At 48.3% G+C, this 20,277-nt stretch overlaps 1 protein-coding gene across 1 annotated transcript; it reads left to right on the forward strand.

Annotated features, from left to right (window-relative positions):
• Positions 1 to 861: 861 nt before the first annotated feature.
• On the forward strand, positions 862 to 19,269 carry DHH (desert hedgehog signaling molecule). Its single transcript, XM_056849085.1, has 3 exons — positions 862 to 1,179; positions 16,558 to 16,819; positions 18,602 to 19,269. The coding sequence occupies exons 1-3, from the start codon at positions 862 to 864 to the stop codon at positions 19,267 to 19,269; spliced, it is 1,248 nt and encodes a 415-aa protein (XP_056705063.1).
• The last annotated feature ends 1,008 nt before the right edge of the window (positions 19,270 to 20,277 follow it).

A 20,277-nucleotide genomic window follows, 5' to 3' on the forward strand; every position in this document is an offset into this window, starting at 1 on the left:
GTCGGGGCCGTGAATGGGCATATTTAAAGGGGCCTTTTTAAAAACACGAGCTTGGAAGGCGCACCCCAATGGCCCCTGCAGAAATGGCCCCAGGCTTCGCTCTGCTGCGGGAGGGAGAGGCGCTGCCTGCGGGGGCGGCCCCGCGCCTCCTGGGGGCCGGCCTGCAAGGCGGGGCCGGGCTGCTGGAGCTCCGCAGGAACCGGCTGAGCTGCCCCGCGCCAGCAAGGCTGCGACCGGCTGCAGGCAGGCAGGCAGGAGGCGCGGCGCTGCTCCTTGGCCCGGCGCTCTCGGGGCAGTTTGGCACTTGGGGGGGGGGGACGCACTGTAGTTGGGGTCGCCAGGTCCCTCTTCGCCATCGCGGGAGATTTTGGGGGCGGAGCCTGAGGAGGGCAGGGTTTGGGGAGGGGCTTCAATGCCATAGAGTCCAATGGCCAAACGACCATTTTCTCCAGGGGGACTGATCTCTGTCGGCTGGAGATCAGTTGTAATCGCGGGAGGTCTCCCGCTAGTGCCTGGAGGTTGGCAGCCCTAACTGTGGTGGCTCTTGGCTGGGAAGCGGCTGGTCTCTAGACGGTGCCAGTGCGGGGTGGGGGGTGACTTCAAAGGGCTCTGCAAGGTTGGCGCTAGGAGGGGCCAGAGTTCAGGGGCACCAGCAAGCCGCCTCGCATTAGGAGAGAAGCCACGTGGTGGGACACAGGGTGGCTGTGGCTGTCGGAGAGCCTGCGTAGGAGGGCCAAGGAATCCCCCAGTACCCCAACCTGGAGGAGGAGAGGATGCCCGCCCCGTCTGACGGCACTCCCGGTGCCTGAGGGAGACTTCCAAACCGGGAAGAGTGCTTGGGTAGCTTGGCCCCTGGCTGACATGGCGTGGCACACTCTGCCACCCTTGCTCGGCCTCCTCGGGCTCTGCTGGGCTAGCTGCCTCTTGCCCCTGGCTCGGGGCTGCGGTCCGGGCAGGGGGCCGGTGGGGCAGAAGCCGTACGGCCGCAAGCCTCTGACTTCGCTGCAGTACAAACAGTCTGTGCCGGACCTCGCGGAGCAGACCTTGGGTGCCAGCGGAAAAGCAGAGGGCAAAATCAGCCGCCACTCGGACCGCTTCAAGGACTTGGTGCCCAATTATAACCCCGATATCATCTTTAAGGATGAAGAGAATACAGGGGCGGACCGGCTGATGACCGAGGTGAGTGCCGTTGGTGGGCAAGGTAGATCTCCAGGTCCGTAGGCGCCTCTGGATTTAATCCGAGCCAACCCCTCTGCCCTAAAGTCTCGAATAGTAAAGAGCGCAGCACCTCTGAGCATGTGCTGCTCTCGCTCTCTCTCCATTTCCTGCTAATCAAGAAACCAGAGCCCAGCCTTGGCACCTCTAAGAGCTAGGAATAGGCCCTCTGGGTTCAAGGGTGTGGCTTCTGAGCCACCTTATTTATTTTTCTTTACTTCATTTATACCCCACTCTTCTCCCTGATGGGGACTAGGTTTGCATCAGTCTCCCCTTCACTCTGTTATCCTCACAACGACCCTGTGAGGTAGATGAGGCAGTGTGTGACTGGCCCAGGGTAGTTCAGCAAGCTTCCATGGCAGAGCGGGGATTTGAACCTGGGTCTCCCAGGTTCTAGCCTGACACTCTAACCACAACATCACATTGGCTCTTGACCTGAGCCCTTGTATCTCTCCTTTCGAATTCTAACCAGTTGACCTTAGGCAGTTAATGAGAGGGAGGGCATCTTGGCCATCTTCTGGACATGGAGTAGGGGTCACGGGGTGTGTGGGGGAGATAGTTGTGAATTTCCTGCATTGTGCAGGGGGTTGGACTAGATGACCCTGGTGGTCCCTTCCAACTCTGTGACTATGATTCTATTCCATGATTCTATGACACTTCTGCTGTTCAGTTGCAGAAATTGCTGCTTGACTTGTGCTCAGATAATAAGACAGTCGTGGGTGCTAGTCAGCTAACCTTGACCCCCCCCCTTTGTCTGGGGTCTTATATTTCAGAGGAAAGCATAGACTAGCAAATCTGCAGATTTGTACTGTTTTATCCAGAGAGATCCCTTTGTTGGTTATGCAGGCGGTGGAGCGCTGTGACCTGCCTAGGCTCTTTGCTTGCAACTGTATAGAGAAATTCTTTGATAAGCATAATCCTTAGGTGTTGGCAGTACCTTGGCATTTATTGTATGCAGCTTGCTTGGAAAAAAAGTGTTGGGGGATGGGAGGCAAAACTAGAGGCAGTGACACGCGAGCTACTTGCATGTCTTGGACAAGGCTGAAGTTGGTTCCTGGTTTATTAATCAACCCCAAATATTGGTGATACTTTAAAAGCTCTGAGTCCCAACACCAGTTTTGGATTATGCAAAATTCTACATCCCCAGGCTTAAGGAGTTCTGCTCTGCAAGGGAGTTCATGCTGTTCCCCAGTTTAAAGACTGAATCATAGAATCATAGAGTTGGAAGGGACCACCAGAATCATCTAGTCCAACCCCCTGCACAATGCAGGAAATTCACAACTACCTCCCCCTCATACCCCTAGTGACCAAAAGATGGCCAAGATGCCTTCCCTCTCATCATCTCCCTAAAGTCACAGAATCAGCATTGGCTTTAATGCTAACCGCGGCAAAACAGGATTACCCCCAGAGGAAATTAAGACTAAGGAACTTGGAGCAGCTACAACCCCTCCCAAACTATCCTGAATCAGCTTTGGGCCAGGCGTCAGTTTATGTCCCCTTGCAGGGCACAGTCTCCAGAGTCTTGAGGATGCGTAATTCAGGGAGGGTAGCTTAAACCTTGTTTTGGGCTGGAGTTTCTACTCAATTTTATAATCTTAATTTCTTCTGGGGCACCCCATTTTCCAGCCATTAGTCCTAAAATCAAGCTTTAGATTGGGCCATAATGTAGGTTCTCTTGAGGGGCACAGCCCCCTGAGTCTGGAGATGTATGATATAGGGTAGTCTAAGGCTTATTTTCTGTTGCAGAGCCTTTTCATTATTATCAGTATTTGTGGTCGGATTCTCAACTAAGGACTAGGAACTGGATAAGAGAGTGGGAACCAACTTCATGCTCGCTTGTTTTGGATCATTTGGTAGCAGTGAACTTTGCCTCTGTGCAATCAGGTTCCTGGCAAAAATAGAGAGTTATATACGTGGATTTCCTCAAAGTGAAGGAAGGAGGAGAAGGCAGTTTGGGCTAATTAATAGTTTACAGTATCTGCTAGACGAGAACAGAAGGATTTAATCCCATCTTCCCTTTAAACTTCAGTTCATCCTCTGATATCTTATTTCTAATGACAAACATTCAGATATCAAGCGAGAGCTACATAGAGCTATGCGTATCCTGTATGTAACACCCATAAAGCCTACACTGGTCAAAGTGACTTTCAAATGTCCCTTTCCCACTTTCTGTCCGGTCGTAACAACATTCACATATGGCACAAAGAGCATGGGAGAGAGAGAGAGAGGCAGGCAGAAAGAACCTTTCCAGTGTCCTGCGTGAAAGTGCCGTGAAGGGCTGCTTCACACAAGATGTTTCTTTTAGATGTTGACAATTTCTGTGTCGATCAGCATAGTCCTTATGAAGCGAGGCGCATAGGTTTCTCTACCGGATTGCAAAGGCATATTGTCTCAATAAATGCATTACACCTTGCCAGCAATAGTAAATCCACTTACGTATTTGATCTGTTTCTTGAGTGGGCTGTCTACCCTATTTTTTCTAGATGGTGGTTGTGGTGTGATGTCAGTTATCATATTTGTGTTGTGTTCTATGTCTGCAAGCACTTTTAGTAGGGGCCAACGCGATATAAATTGGCACAATTAAACTCTGTATAGAAAGGAAAAAATGGAGATTTGGGGATGGAGCCTGGGGAGGATAAGGACCTCAGTGGGGTACAGTGCCGTAAGAGTCCACCCTACAAAGCATCTGTTTTATCCAGGGGGACTGATCTCTGTAGTCTGGAGATAAACTGTAACTCTGGGGGATCCCCAGGTCCCACCTGGAGGCTGGCATCCCTATCTGAAACTCATCTCATAGCTAATCCCTCCTTGGAGATCTTCCAGAGGCACTGCAAGGGAGTTTTGAAGGGGTTTGAATGACAGGGCATCTTTTATGGGTGGAGATGTGCATTAGCTGTTTTATTTTTGGTTTAACTGAGAATGTTTTAAACTATTATTGTAAGCTGCCTTGAATTGCAAGGAAAGGTGGGATATAGATGTTTAAATAAATAAGCAATAGCCTACACAATCCAGGTCACTAAGCAGGGGAAACACAAAAGAACACTGCGCGCCAGGGTGCCCTGAGAGAGAGCTAGGGCTCAAGGGGTGAAACAAGCACAGCCTAAATGCTCCAGCAGAGCTTCACGAATGGTGCGGCACCAGCATCTGAAGGGCCGACACAGATTCCCGAAGAGAGCAAGGATACTATGGAATAGAGGCAGGAACACTGAGGGAGCAATCCTAGGCGGGTCCATGTTGTTCAGTGAGACTCCCAGGAAAATGTCCTTAGGAGTACTGTTTGAAACTACCATCTGCCCTGGCCCATGGGACAAGTCTCTAGGTCTGCTAAGAAAATCATCCTGGTGAGAAGACAGAGGGGGTATGATAACCATCTTCAAGTACTTGAAGGGCTGTCACATAGAGGATGGTGCTGAGTTGTTTTCTGTTACCCCAGAAGGTCGGACCAGAACCAACGGGTTGAAATTAAATCAGAAGAGTTTCCATCTAGACATTAGGAAGAAAACAGTTAGAGCGGTTCCTCCGTGGAGCAGGCTTCTTCAGGAGGTGGTAAGCTCTCCTTCCCTGGAGGTTTTTAAGCAGAGGCTAGATTGCCATCTGTCAGCAATGCTGATTCTATTAATTTAGGCAGTTCATGGGAAGGGGGGCATCTTGGCCATCTTCTGGGGGTGTGTGGGGGTGGTAGTTGTGAGTTTCCTGCATTGTGCAGGGGGTTGGACTAGACGACCCTAGTGGTCCCTTCCAACTCTATAATACTGGGCTGGGAAGCCTGTTGGTTTTATACATAAAGACAAAACATTTTGCTCATTGTTTTCTCAGTAGGTTCCTGGGATATTCACACAAATCTTCTGCTACAGGCATTCTCAGGTGGGAGGGTACCAGTGTAAAAGAGGTTATTTTTCTCTACTTTTTCTTCTTCTTTTTTGCTGCAAACAAAAAATAACTTTTTTAGGTTTCCCTTCAATAGATAAACCAGATAACATAAACTAAACATAGTGATCCTTGCCTGATATGTGGACACAGACCTCCACAATTTGTGACCCATTATGCTAAATGCAGCCCCCCCAAAGCATATCTTTTAAGCATATCTTTTAAGACCCTTTATGTTGTGTCAGAAGGGATGGAAAATCTGATTTTGTATTGCACTTACAATGGGCATTTTCTACATTTGTTTAGCCTGCAAAATGAAGAAGAGACAAGCAATCATGCACTGAAAGTTCCCAGGCCCTTCCTTGTACTTAAGGTGGTCAGCCAATGAGGACATTCCTAGGTGATATCTTCATACCAACCAATGTGACCTATCGGGCTTGTGTCTACGTCTTACAGGAGTCTTTGGCCTATTCTGTTTGGTTGTCAGGTGTAAACCTGTCCTAATGGGAGTAACTACTCCGAGCCGCAAGATGTGTCCTTCCTGACATGATGGGAGCTTGTCTCGGCCCTACTTGCTGTGCATAACCACTTGTTAAAAGGAATTGGACAAGGGGAAAGGAAAGAGACTTTCTACTTTGGGGCAAGGACATTTCACCTCCTGTGGGCAGAAAGCTGACTTCATGCCAGTTTCCTGCTGCTGAGTCACAACATGCCATTTGAAACCAGGGTGGGTGCGGGTTGGCAGTGGGTATTTAATTGTGAATAACTATGGGGGTGTACAGAGAACAATGCAAAGAATTGCAGGAAGGGCTGCTGGCTCCTCCTGGACACTGGAGGTGGTCATAAATAGAGATAGGAAGTTGGTTGACATACATTTGTACCCCAGTACAAAGGATCCTTGAGATGATTCTTATGGATGCATTTTGTCCATGCTCAGGAACTGACTAACAGTCATTTGAGAGACAGGAAGGAAAATTTCTTCAGGTCAGATTGGACAGAGACCCGGATTTTGATTTTTCTAAAAATTGGTTCAGGGTCTTTTCTGTCTCTTGTAGTATGCAGTTGCTTTATTTGCTGGAATCAACAGAAGTTCAGCGATGCCAGATTGTGTGTGCATATAGCCCTGCATTGTGGCTCAACGACATTTTCCATCCCTTCTGACACAACATAAAGCCTGATTTCTTGGTTCCATATTGCCTTTTTGCAGAAGGAAATGGAGGAACTTGAAGCAGAGAAGGATGCAGAGGCCTCAGGGTTTAATCCTTTGTTCAGCGAGACATTATCTCCTAGCCAAAATACTTTCATGAGGTAGAGCTGTGAAGTCAATGAGAATAATTGATCGTACAGTTTAAAAAGTCCTGTAGGAATGTTTGGGACCAAACTTCTTATAGCTAAGATGCTTTCAATCTTGGAGCGCATATATATATTTATCTATCACTGGTAATAGAGGAATAGCATCTCATACACTTATTATTTACCAGTATTTTTGGTGTCACAGCAGTGGTTTGGAGCAGTGGACTCTAATCTGGAGAACCGGGTTTGATTCCCTACTCCTCCACATGGGTGGCGGAGGCTAATCTGGTGTACCAGTGGAACCCATTCCTCCGCATGAAACCAGCTGGGTGACCTTGGGCTAGTCACAGCTTTCTTAGAGCTCTCTCAGCCTCACCTACCTCACAAGGGTGTCTGATGTGGGAAGAGGAAGGGAAGGAGATTGTAAGCTGGTTTGATTCTTAAGTGGCAGAGAAAGTCGGCATATAAAAACCAACTCTTCTTCCTCCTCTTCTCCCTCCTCCTCCTCCATGCAAGGCTGTTGCAGAGCTCACAGAAGAAGCGGTGTGAGCTCAGTGCAGAACTGCTTCTCCGTTCAGAGGGCCACGCTCCCTGAAATGGAACCTCAACCACTTTTACCTGCATCTGTGGCCTGCTCAGATTCCACTTAGTCACAAGCAGTGCCATGGACAAAACACAGAAGCTTTTATGTGGTTCTTTTTCGGAAATATCTGAAGCCACCCAAAAAGGCTTCCACTCACAGTGCAATCCCAAGCAGAATTACATCCTGCTAAGTCTGTTGAAACGCTTGGTTTTAGAAGGATGTAACAGTTGAGAATATCCTGTTTCTTCAGTAGAGGGTTCATGGGATAGTATTGAGAAGGTGATGTTAAGCCTCTGTTAAAAGGATGGGCATTTTTTTCTTCAGGCCTGATGGTAACCCTAGCCTCAGGCTATCATTGGGGGGGGAGTGCTATTTGTGTTTCTGGACCCTCAGCAATATGCCAGGCTCCTTCCATGAGTTTCCAGTTTTCTTTCTGTGTTTGTTTTTTTAAAAGATGTTTCTTTTACTTGCAATCACAGTACAGGAAATGTTCAGTCAGTATTCCACCCAGCTGCTCAGTCAGTAGTACACTTCTGCAGGCCTCACAATTTTCTGCCGCTGGGATCAGTGATCAAAATATTGCGCTTTTTATGTTGGCGGTTTTGCACTGATTAATAATTAGTATTGCCAACAGACCTGGAGGGGAAAAAAAGTCCTGTCCTTTGAATAGAGGCTTAATGTATAGAAATGGGCTGCGGCTGAACCTTTTCATGGCAAGGAAGTGAATAACATCGTCTGAGAAAATAACATCTCTTTAAGCCTCTGTTAAAACGATGGGACATTTTTCTCCAGGCCTGTTGGCAACCCTATTAACAATGGTCCCCCAGTGTATTCTCCGACTCCCCACTACAAAATGTCTATCTCTTGGTCTGCAGAAGCCCATTTCCATAATGCAGTCCCCTCTGACAGACCATGAAAACTGATACAAAGGTAAAAAGCTGAGTCATAGTAGTTAGATTTAGGAATCCTGGTTTTTCCCCAATAAAATGACAGCTCTTGTGGTTTAGAGCAGTGGTTCCCAAAGTGGGCAGTACCACCCCCTGGGAGGGTGGGATTACCTAGGGGGACACTAAGAGGCAAGGGGGCAGCAGGGAGTGTTAGAGGTGGGCCCCTTCAACTGTGTTGTTGGATAGGGGTAGGGGGTGCTGGGGTTGAGTTTGTGGAACCAAGGGGGCGGTGGCCCAAAATGTTTGGGAACCACTGGTCTAGACTCAGAAAAGTCCATTCATTTTGGATTTATACATGTCTCTCAGTCGATCGGCCTTTTCCACGATGAGGTGAGTGTAGGCGGGGTGATTGGGATAGCTCAGTGGGCTCCCAGACTTCATATTTCACTGCTGCGTATAACCAAGAGACGAAAGCCAGCCGTTTGGCTCTGATGCCTTCTGCTTCCAGCCTAGTTCTGCCAACCGGGTGCTGAAGCCCCTAGTGGGAGTAGCAGGGGGAGGATTGGTCAGCGCGGCAAGGTCCCATCTATGACACGTCCTACGGTGCCCTTTTTGACACCAGTCCGGGAGCGCAGAGCCGCTGAAAGAGTGCTTTGTGGCAAAGTTGATGATTTTGCTGTTATTACCCGAGGAGTTTGAATTCTCTCCGAGTTAAGTAATTCTGGGCCTGGAAAACAGCTATTGTCCTCAGGCCCAGGAGCTGATGGGAAGTGGCTCACATTCCTCGTGCTTTTTGTAAGGGTCATGGTCCCCCCCCCCCCACTATGTCTTTCCACTTTTTATCAGATGCCGTTCCCCTCCTGTGCTGCCCATCCCTGCCTCCTGGTGCTCTCTAAGAAGTGATCATATCCAGATATTAGTGTACGCGGGTTAAGGCCTCTTAACTTTGTAGTTACCAGCTGAAGTGTTTTGTGTGGTGGAGTAGACCAACTTTGTTTGGGGCACAGTGAGCCTGTGGGACGGGAAAGAGACATTGACGTCGCTGCGTACAGAACAATAATCTGTTGCCTTGAAGGACAGTAAAACTTCTGGCTGGCTCAGCTTTTATCATCTTCCCATAGAGCTTTATCTGGGCTTTGACCCTTGTTTCAAACTGCTGGGATTTCACATCATGAGAAAGTCAGGGAGTTGTACTTTCAGTGCTCTTTTTGAAAATCTATCTGGGATATTCTTGGTATGTTCATTGCACAATTATGTAGCTACACCAGCTGTGGCTGAATATTAATGTGGGAGAGAAAGATATCTGTGTAACTCAACTTTGTGGTTAATATACAAGCCGTGGCTGCTGTTAATCTCAGAGATTTGTGGCTTGTGTGCTGTATACATACGCGTGACAACACTGATGAAGGATAATGAAGAACAAAGGAACGTTTCACATGTTATGCAGAGGCAAGCCCAGGTATGCTGGTGAGCTCATGCCCTAAAGGAAGCTGGGCTGATCACACCTCCTGGATGAGAGAGTGTACATATAAGATACACGCGTCTGCAAACACTCATACTTAATTTTTGTCTAGATGGTTCAAATGAATAAACCTAAGATGCAGTGTGTGAAATGGCCTCTAAGTATTTTACACTTGCAAAATATTCAGGGGTTTCTGTGTTATGGAGAAATTCTTCAGCAAAGTACTTTGGTTGTTTTATTTACTTTATGTATAGGCCCCCTTCCCTACTGAGACTCAAGGCTGATTGTACAGTATAAGTCAGTGTAATCAGTTGGATGAGGCATCTAATAAGCAATGCAGTAGGACTAGTATTACAGAAATCTGAAACAAAGCATAGAATATTAGATGTGATATCTATTCACAATGTAAAAATGTAAATAGAAAACAGTGCAGCGAGAAAAAGATAATAAATACAGCAAGCAGGGAATACATACTATAAGCAGCAGTATAGTCCATGGTCCAATTTCCTTTATAAAGGTGCCTTTCTGAACCATTCCATTATAATGTAGCCCTATCACCTTTGTAAAAATCCCCCCCGAACAACTTTGCTTTGCATAGTTAGTCCTTAATAATGTGCAATACTGTTTCTGTCAGATTTGGATATTGAGTTAAACTTAACAGAACTGGAAAACGTTTCCTTCTTAAGCAGTGCCTTACTTAGACTGCTTTTTTGAATTGTAGACAAAATTAATCAATTTAAACACTAAATACATATTTGAAAATAGGTAGTAATTGTCTAGAACACACAGGAGTTATGCATTCTTGGAAAGCATAGTGAGTGAGGCAGACCTTGTCTTAAAGACATTTCATTCATTCTAAAAGACAAAATGTTTCATAGAAAGTGTTTCAGCGCTTCCTAAAACATTCAGTTCTGGGGGTGAAAGAGCAGGGGAGAGGGGGATCTTCAGAGAAAAAACTTGTGCTCTGCTAGGGTTGCCAGCTCCACATTGGGAAATACATGGAGATTTTGGAGGTGGAGCCTGAGGAGGGCGGGTTTTGGAGAGGGGAGGGACTTCAGTGGTGTATAATGCAATAGAGTCCACCTTTCAAAGCTGCCAATTTTCTCCAGGGGAACTGATCTCTGTTGCCTGGAGATCAGTTGTAATAGCGGGAGATCTCCAGCCACCACCTGGAGGCTTTGCCAAGTTTTTGCTTCTTCCCTCCCCCCCTTTGCCTTGGTATAACTGCACACTTCCTGCAGTGCTGCTGTTGAACCAGAGCTCTTCTCCAATGCCAGTTCCTTTTAACATTCAAAAGGCAGTCAGCTCAACCGGTTTCTCCCCAGTTCTGCTCCACCATTTCCCTTAAAGAAAAATACACACAGCAAGTGCATTTTCTAACAGTTCCTCGCTCCCACTTCCCAGAACAGTCACATGGTTGTCCTTCTGTAAGCACGGCTGATCTTTATTCATGATATGGAGCTGACGGCATGCTGTTTGCCCCGGTCTGGGACTGGTGTCCGATAAACCTTTTTGGTTTTTGTTTAGTTCCCTGGGAAATTTCCCTGAGGAATAGAAACCAGAACACACTTTTTCTCTGTGGCGGATTATTTCTGCTTGACTCAGTTTTCCAAGGTCCCGTAGGGGGTACTGCAGGAGCTGGACTGGCAAAATGGCAGACGTTAAGATCAGCAACGGTGCGAAGCAATGGCAGTATTCACTGGGCAATCTGTAGGGTTGCCAATCTCCAGGTGGAGGCTGGAGATCTCCCGCTATTGCAACTGATCTCCAGGCGATAGAAATCAGTTCACCTGGAGAAAAATGGCCTCTTTGGCAATTGGGCTCTATGGCATTGAAGTCTCTCCCCTCTCCAAACCCTGCCCTCCTCAGACTCCACCCCCAAAATCTCCAGGTATTTCCCAACCCGGAGCTGGCAACCCTAGGAATCAGGTCATTTCCCCATTCAGCTATAAAGTTCCTGTCCAGCACTGTAAGAAGCTGTGAGTAGCAGCAGTTGTCAGTGAAACAGATGGCATGACATTACTTAACCCAGTCTTCTTTCTATTCTATCTGCCCAGCTTCGCCTGCGCAGACCAGAACAGGTTAATTAGAAACCAGATAATGAATCAGAATGTGCTTTGCTCAGGGAAACTGGTAACCAGCAGCCTGGTTTTTTTTTTTTCCACATGGCTGCTCCAGGTGGGAGGTGTGCTAAATCAGAGTTAATGTTTAATTCTCAGTCCTACCCCTCCCACTCCCCTGCTTTTAAACAAACTTATTTCTCCTGCCCTGTTTTCATAAATTGGTGGATGGAATATGTTCAGGGCAGCGACTTCTCTACCCCCCACCCTACTTTGAGTTTTGGAAAACTTTCTCCATTTACATTTTTTTGATCCAATGTTCTTTTTATTTTTTATTTTTTCCCCTCTAACTAGACTGCCGCCCACATAATGCAGATAATGAAATTTGGCACAAACGGTGGTGTGAAAAGTAAGGCGGGGCTACAGTAGGCCATTTGGCCTTTGACTTTTTCTGGCTGGTCTAACTCGAGCACATTAAAATAACACGAGAGCACTTATAATAAATAGGGAAAAAAGTTTTCAATACTAATGTCACCCAGGGCGCTTAACCTCTGCCAGCAAACAGGAATCTGCACGAGAAAGTCTCGCAGCTTTTCTAAAAGAGTCTCAACATTATGATCCTTGAATTATGTTTGCTGGGTGGGTATTGGGCTGCTACTAAATCCCACTGTGCCGGTGTAACAAAGTGACATTTCAGCATCTCAGGATATATACCAGCATAGTGTGTTCATTGACTCAATGGTACATGGCTGCCTGCATAAATGAGTATGCCAGGCATGATCTTAGTGAGTGGGGGGTGGGGGGGACGGGACCCAGAATCACTCAGACAGAGGGAAGGCAGTCAACTGCAGGTTGGTGGGGGCTGAATGTCAGGCAGGGCAAGGGATCAGTTGTAGGCAGGTTGGGTACCATCCACTGCAGTACAACTTTTCGCCCTCCACCCTAGCTGGGTCTCAGGCAGCGTACGGGTTCAGTGACGGCTCTACAATGGCTGGGGCTTTTAAGCAGCAGCGGGGGCAGCTGGCTGCAGGGTGGTGGGAACTCCCAGTGTGCCCCCCCCCAGCCTGGGGCCCAAGGAAACTGCCCTGTGGCTAAGACCACTTCTGGGTATTGCCAATGCAAAGGGCAAAAATTTAGGGTGTTAGAGAAGGAGTGAGGGGCTTGTTCAGAAGACAGTCTCTTTCCAAAGGATGGTGTAACTTTACAGTGCCTCTTTTGCAGCTGTAATAAAACTCTTATTGGGATAAATAAAGAGCCCAATATAACTGTCCCCAGCTGCATCTGAGAATAGAATTCTGCCCAAAGCCAGTTATACCATCTTATCAGGGTCATACTAAATGGAATGGCAAAGAATGACCATTGAAATCTCTTGGTTCCTTCCATGCATCTATAGAAATTCACTGAATTTCCAAATGAGTATTGGAACGCACGCACGAGAGAGAGCGTGACTCTTTTCTAAAAGGTTTATTTAAGGCACAGAGCTAAAAGGGGGAGGAGGGTTCAAACAACCAAACTTCAAAGAGAACCAAATGTTCATCTGACACATCTATACTTTTTAATTCAGACGTGTCTAATTAATACTCAAAAGTCTGAGTGAGGGACAGCCATTTTTTTTTATCAAGACAGCTGGCCATTTTGGAGAGTGCAAACCCCACTCACTTTCTATGGGGTGAAGGGATTGGAAGGAAGGGGGCTGTTCAAGACCCACGTCCGAGCTTGTGATGTTATGTTCCGTGATTGTGTTCAACGTTATGTATATGTGTGATCCCTCTGGAATTTTTATTAATGTTGAGCTGCCTGAAGGTTGCCTCGTAAGCAACCAATCCTCTTTGCTTTAATGCTTTCCAAGGGTCATTCAGAAACTCACTGAATTCCTATGTAGTCGGGAACCGAAGAATTCCTGTCATTCCTGACACCGAATGGCTGTGCTGGAATCTAGCAAATCCTTCCAAATGACAATAGGAATTCACTGAGTTTCCGAACAGCCTTGTTGGAAAGCATTAAAACAAGACTGCTACTGTAGGGTATGTCTCAGTATTACCCTTCTGTGAGCTCGCTCGTGCAAGGTGCTTGCTTCTTTTATCCAAGGGCCTTACTTCCCTTGCAAAATGCATTTTTTCCCTTCACACAGACACCAGCGCACACATGATGTACATGTGTGGCATCCTTGGTACCATAGCAGAAATAGAAACCCTTCTCCTGGGAAGTATGGTCTACGGATAATATGCAAAGACCTGGATATGGAGCTAGCTGCTAGTGGTGACCAGAACTGCAGTTGTTCTTTCCTCTTCTATCGCTGTCCAAAACGTTGTTGCTGGCTGTTTTACAGCTTCCTGGGGATTCAAACTCCAGTCTGCAGAGAGCTCTGGAGCTTGTAGCTTCAAGGGTCAGTTGCTGTCCTTCTAACTTGCAGACCATAGCAGGTGCTCTGGTATAGACACTGCAGGTTCTTTCCTAGAAGTGTGTTCATGCATTGTGGGGTGGGAGACATGGCCTGGAATCTATGATGTCGTCAGGGTGTCCCTTCTGTTGCTGCAGATGGGCCCCTTCCCTGCAGGGGACGTCATTGTCGCATAATGTTATTGGTGGGTGACTGGGATTGCTAAGGTAGGCTATGGCCGTGGATCTGTTGTTCATTTCTGGAAGTACATAGCTGCTGGAAGTACATAGGATTGGGAACATGGGTTGGATCCTGCAATCTGCAAATGCAAAGAGTGCAGATCTTTCCCACCTCTCTCTTCCCCTCAGCAAGCCTTTCCAATCCTGGGAAAGTTTGTTTCTGGGGACTGCAGGAGCCACATGGTCTAATAGCCACTTGGGAGGGGGCAAGATCACCTTCCTCTTCCATCATCAGAGCTGCAAAAGGCAGTGAGGGCAATTCCCTCCTCCCATTGCAACCTCCCAGCCTGCATGGATATTAAACTACATGGGTCCCCCACCCCTGGGAATGACCCCTCCCTTAGCTAGATATGGCTGCTAGGGAGAAGGAACCATGGGGAAAGATCTGTGACCACCAGCGCCTTCTGTTCTCATAGGCCATGGGATCCAACTGTATGTAATGTTTGTATTTTTATTTATTTATTTTTGCTGTCACATCTGATTTATGGCGACTGCTGGTGGGGTTTTCAAGGCAAGAGACGTTCAGAGGTTGTTTGCCACTGCCTTCCTCTGCAGAGTCTTCCTTAGAGGTCTCCCCCATCCAAATACTTGCCAAGGTTGACCCTGCTTAGAAGAAGAGTTGGTTTTTATATGCTGACTTTCTCTACCACTTAAGGCAGAATCAAACCGGCTTACAATCGCCTTCCCTTCCCCTCCCCACAACAGACACCCTGTGAGGTAGGTAAGGCTGAGAGAGAATGACTTGCCCAAGGCCACCCAGTTGGCTTTGTGTGTAGGAGTGGGGAAACGAATCCAGTTCACCAGATTAGCCTCCGCCGCTCATGTGGAGGAGTGGGGAATCAAACCCGGTTCTCCAGATCAGACTCCACTGCTCCAAACCACCACTCTTAACCACTACACCACGCTGGCTCTTAGCTTCTGAGATCTGACCAGATCAGGCTAGCCTGGGCCATTCAGGTCAGGGCAATATTTGTATAGAAGGACCCAATAAACATCGTCCAGTAGAGTGGAAAAGGAGTCCCCCAATGGTGGGACTCAAACCAAAATATCTCTGTGTGCATCACGTCATGAGATGATATTATAAAGAGGCTACTTTAGATTGGTTGGCAGATTGTGGTGGGCAGTGCTGACTCAGTCACATGGCCAACCTAAGCAGTTGTGTGGGGTGGCAGAGTAATTCTGATAATTCCACTCCAGTTTCCTCTGCGAGAAAACGAAGGATGCTATAGCATGTCTCCCAAATTGTCCAATATAGCCTCTTGGGGCAGCAAAACATATTGGGATGGTCTTGATGATGGTCCGTCAAAGAGAAGGGAGATATTTTGTGTACATTTGAGCAAAACTAGTAAAAGGTCTGTGGCTCAAACCCAGTACTGGGCCTGGAAGCAAGATTGGCCTAGCTGCTGAAACTAACTTGGCAATAGGATTGCCAACTTCCCGGTGGGGCCTGGAGATCTCTTGGAATTACAACTGATCTCCAGACAACAGAGATCAGTTTTCCTGGAGAAAATGGCAACTTTGGCATTATGAGATTGTATTCTATGCCATTATACTGAGGGCCCCTGAGGGCCCTCCCTTCCCCAAACTCTGCTCTCTCCAGGCTCCACCCCCAAATTTCCAGGAAATTCCCAACCTGGAGCTGGCAATCCTACTTGGCAACTATTGTGGGGAAGCCAGAATTTCAGTGTTTCCCACCTCAACTCTCTACTTATTAGAGAATATTTTCCTCTGTTTGCATTTTGGAGGAGGCTTAGAGGGTCTGCTGAATAATACTTCTTCCTGTTTAAGGGACTCAATCAAGAGACCTTATGATTTCCACTGGTCCCTTATGGCCTAGACCCTGTCCTAAAGAGGGGGGAATCAGACTTTGAAAATAAGAAAATCATTTACCAATCAATGCTTGATAATTTAATGCGTTTTTTGGTTATACTAAGTACACGCGTGGTGTAGTGGTTAAGAGCGGCAGACTTTACTCTGGAGAACCAGATTTGTTTCCCCACTCCTCCATATGAAGCCTGCTGGGTAGGGATGCCAGCCTCCAGGTGGGACCTGGGGATCCCCTGGAATTCCAGCTCATCTACAGACTACAGAGATCAGTTCCCCTGGAGAAAATGGATGCTTTGGGGGGTGGACTTCATGGCATTGTACCCCACTGAGGTCCCGGTCCTCCCCAGGCTCCACCCCCAAATCTCCAAGAGTTTCCCAACCTGCCCCTGGCAACTCCAGTGTCCGGGGGTACCTGGCAACCCTACTGCTGGGTGACCTTGGGCCAGTCTCAGTTCTCTCAGAACTCTCTCAGCCCATGCGGAGGCAGGCAATGGCAAACCACCTCCAAGCATCTCTTGCCTTGAAAACCCTACAGGGTCACCCATAAACTAGCTGTGACTTGACAGCACTGTCACGCAAGTACACAAGGGTGGGATTATCAAAACTGGCAGCAAACAAAAGGTGCACCATCTTTGCCTGAGGGACGCCAAGCAAGCAGTGCAGCTGTAACGTGCTTCGCTCTTCGACCCTCCACTCCAGCATGGCATGAATGTTAACACCCCCTTCGATCTTTGCTCCTGGCAGCGTTGCAAGGACCGAGTCAACACCTTGGCCATTGCGGTGATGAACAAGTGGCCGGGTGTCAGGCTGCGAGTGACGGAGGGCTGGGATGAAGACGGACACCACCCGCCCCACTCCCTGCACTATGAGGGCCGGGCCCTGGACATCACCACATCTGACCGCGACAGGAAGAAGTATGGCGTGCTGGCCAGTTTGGCGGTGGAGGCTGGCTTCGACTGGGTGTATTACGAGTCCAAGGCGCACATTCACGTGTCGGTGAAAGCAGGTAAGTGGGAGAGGAGGGCGAGGTTCTGTTCCCTGCTATGGAAAAAGGGGGTGGAGCTCAATAAGAGGGGTGCAGTGGACCCTGAGTGCCGGGACTGTTTCAGGTCAAGAGGTTTGCAGCCTAGACTCACTCAGACATGTGTCCTCTGGTGCCAAAGCAAGTGTGCACAGGATCGGAGTCTAACTGTACTGCTTTAAGGAATGGATTCAGGGTCAGGCTTGGCCTCTCGGTCAGCTGCAAGCCCTGATGCTCCAGTCCTACTCTCTTTGCCATCCCACAGATTAAACTTGGCTCAGCCTTCCCCCACCACTGCTGCTAGGAGGCCTTGTTCTGTTGCCTAGTCTGTCATTGTTTCCCTTTCAACACCAGGAGCCCTGCCCTTGTTAACAAAGAGAAAATAGCACCGGCACAAAGATGGCCCCAGGAATGGTGTTGGAGGAGAGTGTTACGGATACCGTGGACTGCCAAAGAAACAAATCAGTGGGTTATAGATCAAATCAAGCCTGAACTGACCCTAGAAGCTAAAATGACTAAACTGAGGCTGTCATACTTTGGTCACATTATGAGAAGACAAGAGTCACTGGAAAGGACAATCGTGCTAGGAAAAGTTGAAGGCAGCAGGAAAAGAGGAAGACCCAACAAGAGATGGATTGACTGTATAAAGGAAGCCACGACCCTCAATTTGCAAGACATAAGCAAGGGTAATAGCAAGGACGTTTTGGAGGACATTGGTTCATAGGGTTGCCATGAGTCGAAAGTGACTGGACGGCACTTAATACACGCACACAGGAATGGAAATGTCTCTCCCACCCACTGCAGTGGTATAAGTGCTGCCCTAGTATGCTGCATGGAGAGGGACTGTAGCTTAGTGGTAAAGCATCTGCGTTCAATCCCCGGCATCTCCAGGAAGTAAGCGACGTGAAAGAGCTCTGCCTGAGACCTTGGACAACCTCTGCCAGTCCGAGTAGACAATATTGACCTCGATAGGACAATTCTCTGAGTCTCTAGCACTGTTCACAAGTTACAGAGAATGCACATACAGTCTGTGTACACTTGATTTTTATTTATAAGTGCATTGAGTAATTATCCTATTATGCTCAATGCATGCACAGCTCAATGCTTGATTTCATCCCCACGTGTATCCAGGTACCGGTCCCTGTCTTCATTTGTAAAGTGAGTGCACTTTGGCTGCTTCTAGCAGATATATGCATGTACACGTAGGATGCATATGTGTTTCTTATGCTATGTGAACAGGGGTAGTATAAAGCAGCTTCATGTGTTCCTGTGATTGTCCAGTACTAAGGCTTGCCTTGAATGGGAGGTAAAAAGGTAAAGGTAAAAGTCCTCTGGGCAAGCACCGGGTCATTCCTGACCCATGGGGTGATGTCACATCCTGTCGTTTACTAGGCAGACTTTGTTTACGGGGTGGTTTGCCAGTGCCTTCCCCAGTCATCTTCCCTTTACCCCCCAGCAAGGTGGGTACTCATTTTACCGCCCTCGGAAGGATGGAAGGCTGCGTCAACCTTGAGCCGGCTACCTGAAACCGACTTCTGTTGGGATTGAACTCAGGTCGTGAGCAGAGCTTGGAATGCAGTACTGCAGCTTACCACTCTGCGCCACGGGAGGTAGGGCTTCTGTATTCCACTTTTGGTTTCAGCAGGCATCATAACTTGGCAGACAAAAATATTCTTATTCATCACTAGAGAAGGGGACTAAAACTCATACAGGTAAGCTGGAAACCAAGCATTACACTTCTAACCGCATCTTCTTGTGTTCCCCTAGATAACTCCGCAGCTATTCATGCCGGTGGCTGTTTCCCAGGGGATGCCGTGGTGACCTTACAGAGCGGAGAAAAGAAAAATCTTTCTGAACTTCGCTGTGGAGACTTTGTGCTCGCCGTGGACCAGAGCGGGCGAGTGACACCCAGTGAGGTTTTGCCGTTCCTTGATCGGGACCAGCACCGGCGGACCACCTTCGTGACCATCGAGACGGACAACCCCATCCACCGGCTTCTCCTCACGCCCTCCCATCTCATCTTTGCCGCGCAGGACCCGGCCAACAGCACAGCTGACTTCTCCCCCATATTTGCCAGCCAGGTGCGTGTGGGGGACTCGGTGCTGGCACACCACGCAGGCAGACCTGGGCTGCGCCCTGCCCGGGTGGTCCGCATTTGGCAGCAAGAGGCCGTTGGGGTCTACGCCCCGTTGACTTCGCACGGCACCCTTTTGGTAAACGGGGTGCTGGCTTCCTGTTACGCCATGCTCGAGAGCCATCACTGGGCCCACCGAGCCTTTGCCCCGCTGCGGCTTGTCCACGGCCTCTTCTCACTGCTGCCTCTTAAAGGCGAAGCCAGGAACTGCAGCGCACAGGAGACGGGCATGCACTGGTATTCACAGTTTCTATACCAGCTGGCGTGGGGCATCCTGGGACAGGACAGCCTTCACTCCTAGGGACTAGAGTTTAAATCTTATATGGCAAAAGTATAACTCGTCGAGCCACTGGATAAAGATAGGGTGTCAGACACCAGCTTGGTTCCACTCATACCTCACTGGGTTTGGCTGGGTGACTTTGTTGAATGGTGACGGCTCAGGTGTGGGAATTGCATGTCTCTTCTTTTAAAAACAGCAGTGCTGCAGCTGGAAGAAAGCACAGATTGGGGCAGGGGAGAAATTCGACAGCAGGATAGGCGGGTGCATTTGGTCCACTAACGTGGCTCCTCCTGCTTACAGTCTACCTACAAGGCACACTCTGCTTTCTCCAGGCATCTTGGCAGAGCCGCTCTGAGTTATATTAGAGAAGGAACCAGGTGACTGACAAAGTCACCCTAATTTTTAGAGGATTTCCCCCATTTGACATCGATGTTAAGCTGGGTGGGGCTCTGTTCTTGCTGCAGCTGCCTAACGGAATGAGCAGGAAGAGATATGGAACGATGGCTGAGGGCAGAGGCTGACATGAGATCAACTAGATTCAAGCAGAAAGGGGGTCTGGGATTTGGTTCTGGGCTTGTTGTGCAGCGTTTCAATGCCTCGCTGATCACTGCATGAAAATTAACGGAGGAGATGGGAATGGCTGCCTGTGCCAGAGGGGCGACGCTGCACTGCAAATGTCCAACACCCAGGGACGGGTGGGAGTCTTGTGGGGGACTAGGAAATGAGCCTGGGACCCTGTTCAGAACAGGTGCTTTTGAAACAGTGTGCACGGGATCACTTTAACTCAGCAGCCTTTACTCACCTGGGTCGTAACACTGGATTCAATGGGAAGGGAAGGTGCAAGAGGGGAGGACTCAGTGGAAGGGTTGTAGTGTAGACTGTAAAGAATGAACGGTCTTGCGACTGGAATCCACCACACCAGCGTTCTCTTCCCAGCTCAGCCTCTTTGACCTTCACCAAGTCCTGCCTGTGCTTCTGTATCTTTGTTGAAGGTCAGAGGTGGCAAGCTTTTAACCCTTCCTTTCCCCA

This window comes from Euleptes europaea, chromosome 1 (assembly GCF_029931775.1).
Source record: "Euleptes europaea isolate rEulEur1 chromosome 1, rEulEur1.hap1, whole genome shotgun sequence".
Lineage (NCBI taxonomy): Eukaryota > Metazoa > Chordata > Lepidosauria > Squamata > Sphaerodactylidae > Euleptes > Euleptes europaea.

Coding starts and splice junctions, on each gene's coding strand:
- DHH (XM_056849085.1), top strand. CDS start 862: ATGGCGTGGCACACTCTGCCACCCTTGCTCGGCCTCCTCGGGCTCTGC. Junction 1,180..16,557: donor CGGACCGGCTGATGACCGAG/GTGAGTGCCGTT, acceptor TGCTCCTGGCAG/CGTTGCAAGGACCGAGTCAA. Junction 16,820..18,601: donor TCACGTGTCGGTGAAAGCAG/GTAAGTGGGAGA, acceptor GTGTTCCCCTAG/ATAACTCCGCAGCTATTCAT.